Source organism: Amphibalanus amphitrite, unplaced genomic scaffold, assembly GCF_019059575.1.
Source record: "Amphibalanus amphitrite isolate SeventyFive unplaced genomic scaffold, NRLGWU_Aamphi_draft 000243F_arrow, whole genome shotgun sequence".
Lineage (NCBI taxonomy): Eukaryota > Metazoa > Arthropoda > Thecostraca > Balanomorpha > Balanidae > Amphibalanus > Amphibalanus amphitrite.
Genome location: NW_024881738.1, coordinates 87,655 through 100,364, shown reverse-complemented (window position 1 = coordinate 100,364; position 12,710 = coordinate 87,655). Strand labels below are relative to the sequence as shown.

Below are 12,710 nucleotides of genomic sequence, written 5' to 3'. Positions count from 1 at the left end.
GCCCACCCTGTCAATACAATCGCGCCCAAATATTGACAAGCAATTAAGACGCGTTCGAACAGTCAATAATAGGTTCTTTAGCCCTTACTGCACTTACTGTTCATATAATATCTTCATATATGACTAAATGAGCTGTTTCAGGAACCTACTTTCCTTGTCTGCATGCGCTGCACACCATTGTAATCTTATGTAACCTAAACCTCTCTAAATGTTTGGTCTCAACTCGTTCGTTTTACGTCTGGTCACTGGCTCTTTGTTAGGCTCTACCAGCATCCGGTACTGAAACGTTATCACCCTTCCCTCTCGTGGACTTCAAACCATATCGACAGACCGACACACACGTAAGGCCCTCGCGTGCGCATTAGTCTTTCCATCTGTTGAACCTCAACCTGAAGCGATGGAGCGGCACTTACATAAGGCAGTCGCGTGTGCATCAGTAATGCTCTCAATTCCCGATCGACTGCGCAGCGCTGGACGTCCGCATTTGTTGAGCCTGGCCCGAACGGGGGGTGGTGAGGTTTTTGTTCGTGTGGCGAGGGCCGGGACCGGGTTACAAAGTGGCCGCCTCCGGCACGTGGCGGATGTCTGTGACCTGGTTCGGAAGCGAACGTCGAGTGCTTTGGCTGGAATTGCCTTGTCTGTTACTGATTAAGACACTAGTGTGCTTTGGTGATTTGGTGCGTATGATAGCCATGTTAAATTGTCAAAATTGGAAAATTGGGAGCGCTGTACGAACATGGAACCACAATCTATATCGACTATGTTTTCACGGTTTCAAGGCTTGATGGATGAGACTGTCAAACGCGCTAAGAGCATTGTTGACTATCGGTGCGGCGGGCGCACAACGACCTTGTTTACCGTGACCGTTATAAAAGGGTCGGCGACCACTTAACTGAATAAGAACGGTGTACGAGTGTCGTCGGTCTGTCGCGGTCGTCAACCGCTTGTCCGCAGCTGTTGGTAGATCGGTTTGGTGTGATGGGAGACGAGGGCCAGGCTGTACTACAGTCATGGTAGAGATAAAATGACAGTTCTCTCGTATCTGGTAGAGAGATGGGGAGGCCATTCTCCAACTCGGCTCTTTCGGTGTACTTTAGTACCTAGCGCTGCTGTCGAACGATTTTTTTCATGGTCGTGGATGGAACCTTGGCGACTGTTTTGTCGATTTTCCGCACGTCACGCTGTTGGGGCGGCAAATACTTGTCGAGAATGCGTGGTGACTTTTAGATCCATGCTCCGTTTATATTGTCACGAGGTGACCTTAAACGCAGATGTGATCCGACCTTCACAGTCTTCTGCCGTCGTAGTGATATGCGAAAATCATGAACTTGCCCGTCATCGAATGACCTTTAGTGAGCACACGTGTGCGGCTGAACTGGCTTCTTCTCACTATCCGTCTTTGTAGCAAGCAAACATTTATTGATGTGACCTTCCTGGGACCCCTGGTAACTTAAGCTGACCCCTGTTAGATTTTTGTGTAACCCTGCGGACCTCTCCTCACCTCTGGTGTCCCCTCCCGCAGGGTCAGCAGTCGATCGTGTGCCGGGTCAGCGCCGTAACTGTCTGACCCCCACTGACCCCCATTGACCCCTGCTGACCTTCCCCGCAGGGTCAGCAGTCTGCCGTATGCCGGGTCAGCGCCGTCACCTCGGTGGACCACCTGCTGGCGGCCGGACACCGGTCTGGCGACATCAGCGTGTTCCTGGTACCACGGCTGGCGCGGGGAGATGTGCCTGACTACGTACGAATCACTGAGAGCAACATCAAAAAGGTACGGACGTATCACAGACAGAGCAACATAAAAAAGGTACGGATATAGCCCTGGGCAACACCAACAGGTAGGGACAATACAGGGGACAATTACATCAAAAAGGTACGGATATAGCCCAGAACAGCGTCAATAGGTAGGGACAATGCAGAGAACAACGTCAAAATGGTACGGGCAATGCCGAGAGCAACATCAAAATGATATAGGCAGCGCCGAGAATAACATCGAAAAGGTACGGAGTATACCGAGAGCAACATACAAAAGTAAGAGGAACGCCAAAACCAAAAGCCAAAAAAGGTATACATTTGGAGCTGTGGACCCCGACTCTCACCCCTTGCACTGTTTGACTCTCCACAATTTCCTGACAGGCTCCCTCCCCTACAAAAGTCTGACTCACCCCTCCCCCCGCTCCGTCCGGCAGAGCCTCCAGTTCCGTGTGGACGCGGGCCACCGGGCGCCGATCAGCGCTCTGGCCTGGAGCCGTAACGCAGCGCGTCTCTTCAGCGGAGACCGCGAGGGCACCGTGGCGGTCTCTGAGATCGACTATGTCACCGTACGTAAGGGGGAAGAGGGGATTAGGGTCGGATGGGATTGGTGTTTGGAAGTGTGGCTAGTCTGGCTTGCTGAAGCTGGCAGGATTATGCAAGTTGTGTGCAATTTTTAGAGAAATATTATTGTGGCAAAAGCAGAAAGCATTATTTTTTTTGGTTCTCATCTGTGTCCTCTGTAAATGTCCCATAACCATTGTCCGTTACCAGTTCCAAGTCACCGCCAGGATATGCTGTGGTGCCAGTGGTGCTCCCCTGATGTATGATCTGCGGCCCTATCCCATCACCACACCCGCCCTGTCCGTCACCAGGAGACGGTGTGCTGCCGCGTGGTGGTGCACGAGCCGACGCCGGTGGTCCAGCTGCAGTACAGCCGACAGACCCTGCTGGTGGCCAGTCGGGGCCGCTGCTGCCTGCTGACGTGGCCGGGCCCGGCCGGCGCGGAGCCGCAGCCGCGCCAGGTCGGCACCAAACCCCGGAAAAGGTCAGCTGAGGGGGAGGGAGACGGAGATGTGACGTGGTGGGAATGGGCTAGTGTGGGACGAGAGAAATAATGTCTGCTGAATATGGTCACAACTGCTAACTGATCACACTTTCGGTTACACTTTTCACAGCCCAGATATCGTAGGGCTATATAGTGTTCTGTGTTTTTTTACTTATAGGCCGTGTGTAGTGTGTTGTCGAAAAGTTTCGTAACGTTGCCAGCATCCATCGATTTTTTTTTCTAGTAGCGTTGCCTTTTGGACGTGAACATCTAACCAGTTAACCGTATTTCCGGGTCCTGGAAGGCCTGAGATCTGTCCTGTCCCTCTGCCGTGTCTGAGGAGCTCCCGTCCTCTGTTCCACAGCCCTGCCGACCTGGGCGCCTGTTTTCTGGAGTCGTATGGAGGGGAGATGACCGTCCTGGCCGCCCGGCCCTCGCTCAAAGTGGTGACCGCCGACCTGACAGGTCAGGTCAGCGCCACCGTCTCACTCAAGGTCAGTACAGGTCAGATGACGGCAGGGTCGCTACGAGTCAGTTCAGGGAAAAGGTGAGGCCGGGTGTTTCTTTTTTAACGTTTTTGAGAAACTTGAATTCCATCTTCTGTAAAAACCTAGACGAAACATGATATCTTGGAGCTCTGCAACGTGATGCCTACTCTCGATGGACTCTTTGACATCTGCTGGAAACTCATATTAATATTTTTAAGTAAGAAATTAGGATCGATAGCTACACGCATTGTCGTACGTTATTTATTTACCCTTCCAGCGGCTGATCTGTCGTCTCTCTCGCCCCAGCCGACGCTGGAGACGGCCGGCTCTGTGCCGCTGCTGTTCCCCGTGGCCGCCCCGACCTCCGAGCCCAGTCCCGGCCGACTGGCGCCCCTCTGGCCGGGCGCCGTGGCCCTGTATGACAACAGGACGCTGCTGGTGGTCGACGTCGTACGGTAGGTAGACGGGAGATTTGTCATATGGCGCGTCTGCACGGGCTGCTGGATGTGTTGCGTTTTATGACGTAGCTCAGACATTCGATAGTTGATGCTTGTCGCCGGACCTTGTTCAGGACTAGGTATATACAACTATCGGTCTCCCGTACCCCCGCGCCGCCCGCAGCTGGTCGTGCAAGTCGTCCACTGCGCCAGCGACAGGGTGGGAGTCGCCGGGTGGGAGATTGTATGTTACTGCGACATTGGACTGCTGCGACTGGAATGGACTAGTATGTTTATAACTGCACACCAATACGTGGCTCTTGGATTGCACCGTATGCCAACAGCCGTGCTCTGTTTACGGCGACTAACGTGTGCTTTCTTTCTGCCATCTCATATTCAGCTGGGAGATAGTGTGGCGCTGCGACCACCTGCCCGCCATTCTGGATCTGACCGTCTCCGGTGAGGCCGTGTTCGTGCTGTGCTCTGCCCGCCGCCTGATCAGACTCTCTCAGACTCCGGACAACCACCCGGCTGTCTGTGGTGAGTAAACTGCGAACAACTATCGGACGTTAACTCTTTGACACTCATCTGGTAGAAAATTAACTCCGAACAGCCACCAGACAGTCTGCAATTAATTGTCATACAATGGTGTCTTCTGGTCTGCTTCAGCCTGCTGGTATTCCCAATAACCCAGGCGTTTGTATTTATATGCGACTATTCTCATGCCTGGGTGTTGTACCGCCAAACACTTACACTCCCACCAGCGCTTCTCTCACCGTCAATTGTCTCACCCCTCCACAGACAACATGCGTGTGGCGAACGGCGACCTCAGTTTCGACGAGGTGATGCAGGAGCTGAAGTCGTCGGTGCCGGTGAACCAGGTGAAGACGCTGCTGTCCAGCGTCCACGGCCAGCTCGGCCGGTCCGGGCTCCTAGACGCCTTCACTAGTCAGAAAGGTGAGTGGGTGTGGACGAAAGGGATAAGGATGAGGGATGGGGATGTTTTATCCTCGGGGACGTGACCAGGACGGTGTCGAGAGTGGCGGGTCTATGGGAAGGAGGCATTTGTGATCAGAAATCTACCGTGTGGTTTGCAGTTCAGAGATGGCTTTCCAATTCTTTGACTATGGCTATTGAGATTGACTCTTCACTCTTCCCTTTCTCCTTTCAGAGGCGGTCTCATCACTCACCTCCCGCGTCAGCTCGCTGGTTGCCGGCCGGCTCGGCGCGGCAGTCTCCAGGGAGCGACTGGGGAGCGCTCCGGCCGGCCGGGTCCCGCTCAGAGCCGCCACATCGTCACCAGATGTTCGCGACCCGGCCGACCGCGCTGAGGAGGTATCCTCACCCCTGACAGACACAGCCAGTGTAGTCTCAGCGGGCGCTGATGGTGCCGCCGCGTCCGCTGCTGCTGCTGCTGTGGATGACGGGCCCATAGCGCGTCAGCTCCGGCCGCGTCGCCGGCCCGGCAGACGGCGAGTCGGTCGACCCAGTAGTGGCGACGCCAGGAGCCTGGAGACGGTCTCACTCGGAGGGGAGAGAGTCGTTACTCCCGAGACTCCGACGGCGATGACGACGTCGGAAGTGGTGGAGACGGAGGCAGGTTCACGACGTGGTTCTGGTGCCGAGGAGAGAGTGGCCAGTGAGGTGGGGGCGGGAGAAGAGGAGAGAGTGAGGACAGGTGTCGATCAGTCGGTGGGTGATAAAGTGCCGTCAGAGGCCTCAGAAAGGACTACAGCCGTGCCGCCACGGCCGGACTCTGTAGGGGGCAGCAGTGGTGGACCGGTAACTCCAGTGGGGCCGCTCGACTTTACGCAGTTCTACCCGCACGAGGTGCGGCCTCGCCTGCAGAGGACCGACTCAGAACTAGAGGAGGAGAGAAAGGACAAGGAGCGGCGGCTGGCGGCGCTGTTAGGTCTGGAGGAGCTCGCTGCGCCGCACCCTCCCCCACCTCCCCCGCCTCCCCCGCCGCCTCCAGTGGCTTCTGAGGGCTCGTCAGGGACTCCGTCCCCTCCAACAGAGGAGCTACGAGGGGATCTGTCCACTCCAGAAGGACAGACGCGACTGTCGTCCTGGATGGGCGGTGGTCCGCTGTACGGAGAGGCTTCACAAACCCCAGAGACGCAGCAGAAGCCGGAACCGGAGACTGAACCGGAGCCGGAGCCCAGCTACCTCAGTCTGTTTCCGCTCAACAAGAAACGGAGCTCCTCTCCGCCACCGCCGCGGCATCCGATCGCTGATAGTGAGACGGGTGAACCGTTGCGACACGTGGTGGAGGTGCAGCATCCAGAGGACACCCCACAGCGGCCACGGGCACCCGCGAGTACCCCTTCTGCACCCTCGAACACCCCACGAGTACCCACAAGCACCCCACCAGTACCCATTGGCACCTCCACCCCTCGACCGGCCCGGCCAACAGACCTGGAGGTAGCCACAGAGGCGACTGAGGACTCTGAGCCGACAGCCGCGGACTGGCGACCCTGGGAGCGGCACTCAGCTCCCTGTTACGTGATGACTCTCGCTGCCTGTGCACGATACGCGGTTATCACCGACGCGGAATGCCGAGTATTCTGGGCTCCCGCCGCCGCCCCGATCCCCGTCTGGGAGAGACTCGACTACTCAGCCTGCCAGGTGGCTGTGTCCTGGGACGGCCGGCGTGTGTGGAGACTGGACGCCAATGGCGCGGCCTACTCGCTGGCTGACCCGGAGCCGGGCAGGCCGACCGGCACGCAGTGGGTCAGAGCGGCGAGTGATGTGCTGCAGCTGGCGGCAGATGCCACGGCAGTGTGGTATATCAAGGTGAGAATGTAGATCACGGGCGTCCTGCAGTTATTCGCTTGTTTTGATCGTCACAAGATTGCTATGAAATGAGGTTCTTTTTCTTTGATTTTTTGGCAAGTGATTTCTTTCAGATTTTTTTTTTTCGTAGGTTACCAATTCAAACCTGTAATGATGTACCTATCATCGATGTATACATTTTGTTTTCCCTTTTCCCTCCCCTGCCTCATGACAGTTCCATCCGGCTCAACTGACCCTCTCCCTTCCCCGGGCAGCGCGGCGGCCGTCTGTACGTACAGCGGGACCTGTCGGCCCACCGATGTGCCTCCTCTGAACTATCGGTGGACACCCCCGGCCCGATCATCCACGTCACGGCGAGAGATGGAGTCGTCTGGGCCGTCACCGATAAAGGTGTGTGCTGGAAGGGATGGAATTGGGGGATGGGTGGGATTAGGGATGGGATGAGATTTATGGCATAAGGCTAGATGGGGTTGGCTGGAAGAACACGGCATCGGACGGCGGACCCTTACATGACAATCATGTTCCCTAAAAGTCCGTCATAGCGACTTATGAACGGATTTCTAACTTGAGTCTCACCATGGTCCCGTAATTTCAGGCTGCCGGCACATCTGTCTTGCCTCGCTACCCTTCATCTGAATAGAGCGATCTGACAGTCACCCTTTCCACTCTACCTCCCCACCATCTAACACCTTCCCTTTCCCCTCTCTCCACTCTCAGGTAACGTTCTCTGGCGCGTTGGCGTCAGCCGCGCCCAGCTGGCCGGCTACTCGTGGGAGCCGCTGACGCTGGAGTCGCTGAAGGCGCGCGCTGTGTTCCTGACGGCTGGCGAGCTCGGCTGGCTGGTGGACGATAGGGGACGGCTGCATGTGACTAGTGGAGTGTCGGCCAGCCTGCCGCGGGGCATGGACAGCGTGTGGAGACGGGTGAGTAATGGGGAAGGGGTAGTCCACTTGGGACGATGGAATGGTGGGAAGGTAGGAGGTAATGGTGATAGCATAGCAGCGAACACCGTTGAGTCAGCGACAGATATGTAACTTCTGGTGTATTAAAGCGACGGGACTGAAATTATTGGAGTTAGCTGCCCACTACACATGTTGCTGATCTTCCCTGACAATGTGCGGCAGGTAAGTATCTGATGGATATAGTAACTTTTCAGAAGGGCATTTTACGAGAGAGCGTAGTTCGAGTGCGTGCCTAACCCTACGCCGGTGCTACCCCAGGTGCTGGCCGAGCGCAGTAGCAGTTGGATTAGCGGCCAACAGGTGGCGGTGATGTCGCCCGGCGCCGCGCTCCGTCCCAGTCTGGCCGTGGAGGGCGCCGTGGCCTGGCTGGCCGACCCCGGCGTCATGAGCGTCATGACGTGCCGCCACCACATCATCGGTGAGTGCTGATAATGCGATGTTTGAATTACCTCCCATTTCAATGGAGCAATTCTATGTGCACGCAATCATTGCACGGTGACGGGGGAGGGGTTCAACGCATTTCCTATCAAAGTTATGGAGCGAAGTTGACGCCTTTTGGGGGTCAGTTTATACTTTCGCAGGCCTTGGGGGGTTACAGCCTCGTAACCCCATCCCATGGGGTCCACCCAGGTCCACCTCTGTATTGACTGTTGTGTCTGCATGACTGACCCTACGGTGCCACCCTGTATTGACCTCTATAACCTCTGTTCGCGGCAGCGGTGCGCTGGGAGCAGTTTGTACCGCGCGGCCCGCGCCAGGAGTGGTCCGAGATTCACGCCGACGGCCTGTACCAGCGCAGGGGCCAGCTGTGGGCCCTCAGCGGCCGGGGGCAGCTGTACGGAGGGCATGGACACGACGGAGACCTTCAGGTAAGGAAGGAAGGGGGGGAGGGAGTTGGCACTGGCGAATGGTACTGGCGAGTGCTTATGGCATCGCTGTGGCCGCTGGTTGTGGCAGATAGTAGCCTGGATCCCTCTCACACCATGCCATATGTCGGTCTGGATTAGTTGCCAGCCGATCATCCCATTTGAGCCGATCCCATAGTTTGTTCCATATGCCAGTCGGTTTCATATGACTCGTTCCCATATTTTACCATTGGGTCGCTGACACACCGGTGTACCTCTGACAGCTGGTGCCTCTGCCGGAGCGCAACTGCTCTGTGGCCTGCGTGTCGGCGGCCCCGGGCGCCCTTTGGCTGCTGACCGCTGCCGGCGCCGTGTACGTCAGGGAGGGTATGGAACAGACGGCCACCGGCAACGACTGGGTTCAACTCGACCTCGTTCAGATGGGTGAGCGAGTGAACGGGACCGGGGGCGTGGTCTGGTGAGAGGGACAGTTGGGTTCCAGAGGGATACATGGGGAGTTGCCTCATTTCATCATTGGGGAGTAGTCATATTTGTCCTGATGCGTATATCACTCTATCATGCTGTTTTTTTTTTTTACTTAGCAAGTTCGTGAAACAGTGCCTGCCTGCATAACTAAGTACATGACTTTGCTTATTTTCTTGACGTCGGAAGTATGAAATCATGGTTATCAATTACGCTACTCCTGAGACCCTACCCACGTTTACTCCTGTTCTTCACGTTTTCCTACTCCTGTGCTTTTTGACGTCCTGGCGCGCTCAGAATGACAGGTTTCAGTCCCTGTCTGCTCCATCCCCTCACCTACCCCTCTCTGACCCCCGCCCCTCTCTCCGCCAGACGGCTGCCGGTTGGTCCATCTCTCGGTGGGCGCCCAGTCCGTGTGGGCCTGCGACGCCGCCGGCCGTGTACTGGTGCGTCTCGGACCGACGGTGGCCCGACGGTCGGCGGCCAGCCTCCAACCCGCCTGGGTCTCCATTGACCGACCGGCGGGGGTTCGCTTCGTGATGGTCAGTGGGGGTTTGGGAGACGGGATTCGGGAGGATGAGGGTGAATGTGAGGGTGAGGGTGAGGGTGAGGGTGAGGGTGAGGGTGAAGGTGAGGGAAAAAGGAAGCGAAACAGGGAAGGAATGAACGAAGGGAAGAAACTAGGAAGAAGCATGGGAGCGAGGGAGGAATGGATGTGACTGCATGGTTAGGTTTGGCGGCGGGTACAGCCGGCTGCAGACTGGCTGCAATGGGTTGGCTGCAATGGGTTCGCGTTTGTGAAGCTGTGTTTGTTTCAGGCTCTTTCAGGTCGACACGGGTTCGGCCGCCACTCCCCCGTCGTCTTTAACCATCACCCAGGGGCATCCCTCACCAGCATCAGGGTTCACTACACCCACCGTTCGCCGTCCCTGAGTAGTTCCCACGGTGACCGCCAGGTGTTCGCCAGCTGTATGTGGGAGGAGCCGGACGACTCGCCACCCGACTCGCCGGACTCTGTCGCTGATGACAGTGACCCCGAGTTAGAAGCAGCCACGGTCTGTGGATGAGCGTTTGTCCGTTTCCGTCCGTCCGGCCGTCTCGTCTCCTTCTGTCCGTCTCCGCCTTTACGGGTGTCACTGTTCGCTCGTCTTCCGTCTCTGCCGTTCGTCGTTTCTCGATCGTCCGTCTCGGTGTCTCTCGTGCGTCTCCATCTGTCCGGTCGTCTCCTATCTGTCTCGTCGTTTCCGTCTATCCTCCACCGATTTATGGTCGTCCGTTTCTTCCCCTTCTCTGGTCGCCAGCCGATCATTGGTGTGATCGTCAGCCACTCTAACTATTCTGCCATCTCCTTTCTGTCCCGTCCGTGGCGGAACAGAGTGGTTCCCGTCTACTGTCCTGGCTATGACCTTTCGTCGTTAGGCTCAATCGCGACAGCCCCCGGCTTTGCCTCCGACCATTCGTATGGGATGGCTGTCCGCGCGTAACATGTACTTATACCATGTGCTGACCCTATTGAAACGTATGCTGGTCACTGCGCAGCCCGAGTCAATCGCGAGTAGAATAGTGCATAGACGTGACGTACATCAGCGAGCCACAAGACAGATAGATATGCTACATGTGCCCAGAATCAAATCGGAGTCCGGGAGGAGACGATTCCTCTTTACCGCCGTGACAGCTTTTAATAGCCTACCACCGGCGATGTGTGACCTGAACCTGCGCGCGTTCAAGGCAGAGTTGCGCCGGCACTTGTTGCGACAACAGGCGGCCGACCGTTAGCAATACTTCATGACGACACGTTTGTGAGAGAGTGACTGCGAACGAATGTCTGTATGTGTGCGTGCGTGCGTATGTTTTTCCCACGACACCCATCATTTTATATTGCGACCCAGGTTCAGGAATAGCCATTTTTGTGGAATGAGCCTACGATGTCAAATAAATAAATAAATAAATAAGTATGTAGTATTCAGTGCCAATGGTTTACAGAAGCTTTTTAAGTTAGTCGGTCCTGTTTTCAGTCTATCTTGGTCTATTCGTGGATCGCATCTGACTTCGTCTATCGGTTGTGGCACAATTCGCTGGTGGTTCCTCGTCCCTGAGTGGGTACATTTCGTGTGGCTCCTGCACTGTGAACGTCTTATGCTGAATCATCACATATTCTTAGTAAAGGCTTCCGCTTAGTGATATGCTTAAGGTGTAGCTCGCATTCGAGTTGTGTCCCCAAGTTATATGAAGTGCCTAACCGTACCCATCCCCTCCCCCTCCCCCAGGTATGTGTGGGCCCGGCCGACCAGCAGGTGTGGGCGCTCGACTCTGCTGGCGTGCCGTGGCGCCGCTGCGGCCTGGACGACCAGCCGGTGGTGGGCACTCAGTGGCGGCCGGCCGGCGGTGTCAGCGCCGACCGGCTGGCCGTCAGCCCTGCCGGCGTGTGGGCGCGCTGCCGCCGCTCGGGCCGCGTGCACCGCTGGATGGAGACGGCCGCACAGTGGTGCCGCGTGCCCGGCATCACACGACACGCCTCAGGTGAGAAAAGCACACTGCGAGTCGGCGTTTGCTAATGGGTAAGGACACATTGGTTTTTTTACCGGACACAATTGACCTGAATGGACATGATTTACAATAAATTTGAAATATACTGAACCAACAATCAAGCCACAACCCTTTGTAGTTGCCTTTCACATTTCGATTCATGCCTCGAAATTCGCTGAGTTAGACAAAGTACTCGATGATCCACAAATGTTGAAAATGTCGCGTCTTATCCGTCCATACGCCTATGCCGGCAGTGTCTGTGAGCGGCGAGCTGTGGGTGGTACACCGGGGCGCTCTCTACACGCTACATGACCTGACGCTGCGGCCTGGCCGTCCGATCGAGCCGCGAGTCACCGCCCGGTCGCCGCCGCCGGCGAGCGCGACTGCTGCGGAGGAGGGCGACGATCGAGACTGGGAGCTGGTCACCTACTGAGGCTGGTGGACGACTTTAATTGGCCACCTACCGAGACCGGTTACCGGTAGATGTCCACAGTTGGTATACGTGGGTCTTTCTCTACTGGTACTGATGGACTTCTACTGAGATACTTGGGTGGCTACTGATATTTGGTGCACGTCTTCCGATACCGGCGGAGCCCTGCTCGTGAACGTCCACGGAGCCAGGTGGATATCAACTATAATAACCAACATCTGCAGCTTTCATTTATTGGAACCGGTGGATATCTACCCTAACTGCAATAGTCTGCAGATGCCAGTGAACGCCTATTGTGTATGTGGAAGTCTGAGTGGAACAAATGGAAGTATATCAAGTCCGCTAGTCTTCGGAGCGACCCTAAGGGTCGCGGCAATGAGATGGCTTAGCGCTAACTTGCTACATGCGCACAGGCCGGCGCGCGGTAAAACGCAAGACGTCTTGTGTCACTCGCGAACTGTCGAACGTGTGGCCTTGTACTTCTCTGGTTCCTTCTGCGGCCTCGCAATGCCGTGGTTCTCCGTGATAGCTGTGCGATGTCGTATTTGAGCGACTCCCCAGAGCCGAGACATTCGGGAGTCTGGGAGTCGGGCTCGTACTTTCAGTTATGCAGAGGTGTATTTGTTTTCTTGTGATATTTTACATGGCGATATGTAATTGCTTTTGAGGCCCGGAGCGGATATATGAAGTCTCCGGACTCCGCCAAAGGTCGGGAGTAACAAGTAACATTTATGTGCTTTAAGGTGCTACGGTACGATGACCCAGTGTAGTCAAGGCGCAAACTGTGGACACAGTCAGGGTCAGGACTGGTTTCGGTGCAGTGGCTTCCACCCAGTGATCAAGTCAATATTTTTACAAGCTGGATAAATAATACATCGTGTATCAAGCAGTGTGTTCTTTGTTATTTGGTGGTCACATACGCCTTGCTGGCTTGTTTGTAAGT

The 12,710-nt window shown here is 56.0% G+C and overlaps 1 protein-coding gene across 5 annotated transcripts in view; it reads left to right on the top strand.

Moving 5' to 3' along the window:
* Nucleotides 1-12,656, top strand: part of LOC122386179 (tectonin beta-propeller repeat-containing protein 2-like) — a 23,979-nt gene extending 11,323 nt beyond the window's left edge. For all 5 annotated transcript variants that reach the window (XM_043375128.1, XM_043375126.1, XM_043375129.1 and 2 more), the window contains 16 exons: nucleotides 1,610-1,771; nucleotides 2,190-2,321; nucleotides 2,628-2,800; nucleotides 3,165-3,294; nucleotides 3,595-3,743; nucleotides 4,126-4,265; nucleotides 4,527-4,682; nucleotides 4,897-6,521; nucleotides 6,776-6,911; nucleotides 7,239-7,444; nucleotides 7,742-7,901; nucleotides 8,201-8,352; nucleotides 8,613-8,772; nucleotides 9,184-9,353; nucleotides 11,079-11,331; nucleotides 11,592-12,656. In XM_043375128.1, coding sequence (XP_043231063.1) covers nucleotides 1,610-1,771; nucleotides 2,190-2,321; nucleotides 2,628-2,800; nucleotides 3,165-3,294; nucleotides 3,595-3,743; nucleotides 4,126-4,265; nucleotides 4,527-4,682; nucleotides 4,897-6,521; nucleotides 6,776-6,911; nucleotides 7,239-7,444; nucleotides 7,742-7,901; nucleotides 8,201-8,352; nucleotides 8,613-8,772; nucleotides 9,184-9,353; nucleotides 11,079-11,331; nucleotides 11,592-11,770 — 4,083 coding nt within the window. In that variant the 3' untranslated portion in view covers nucleotides 11,771-12,656. The remainder of the gene's footprint in view (nucleotides 1-1,609; nucleotides 1,772-2,189; nucleotides 2,322-2,627; nucleotides 2,801-3,164; nucleotides 3,295-3,594; nucleotides 3,744-4,125; nucleotides 4,266-4,526; nucleotides 4,683-4,896; nucleotides 6,522-6,775; nucleotides 6,912-7,238; nucleotides 7,445-7,741; nucleotides 7,902-8,200; nucleotides 8,353-8,612; nucleotides 8,773-9,183; nucleotides 9,354-11,078; nucleotides 11,332-11,591) is intronic.
* Nucleotides 12,657-12,710: the final 54 nt, after the last annotated feature.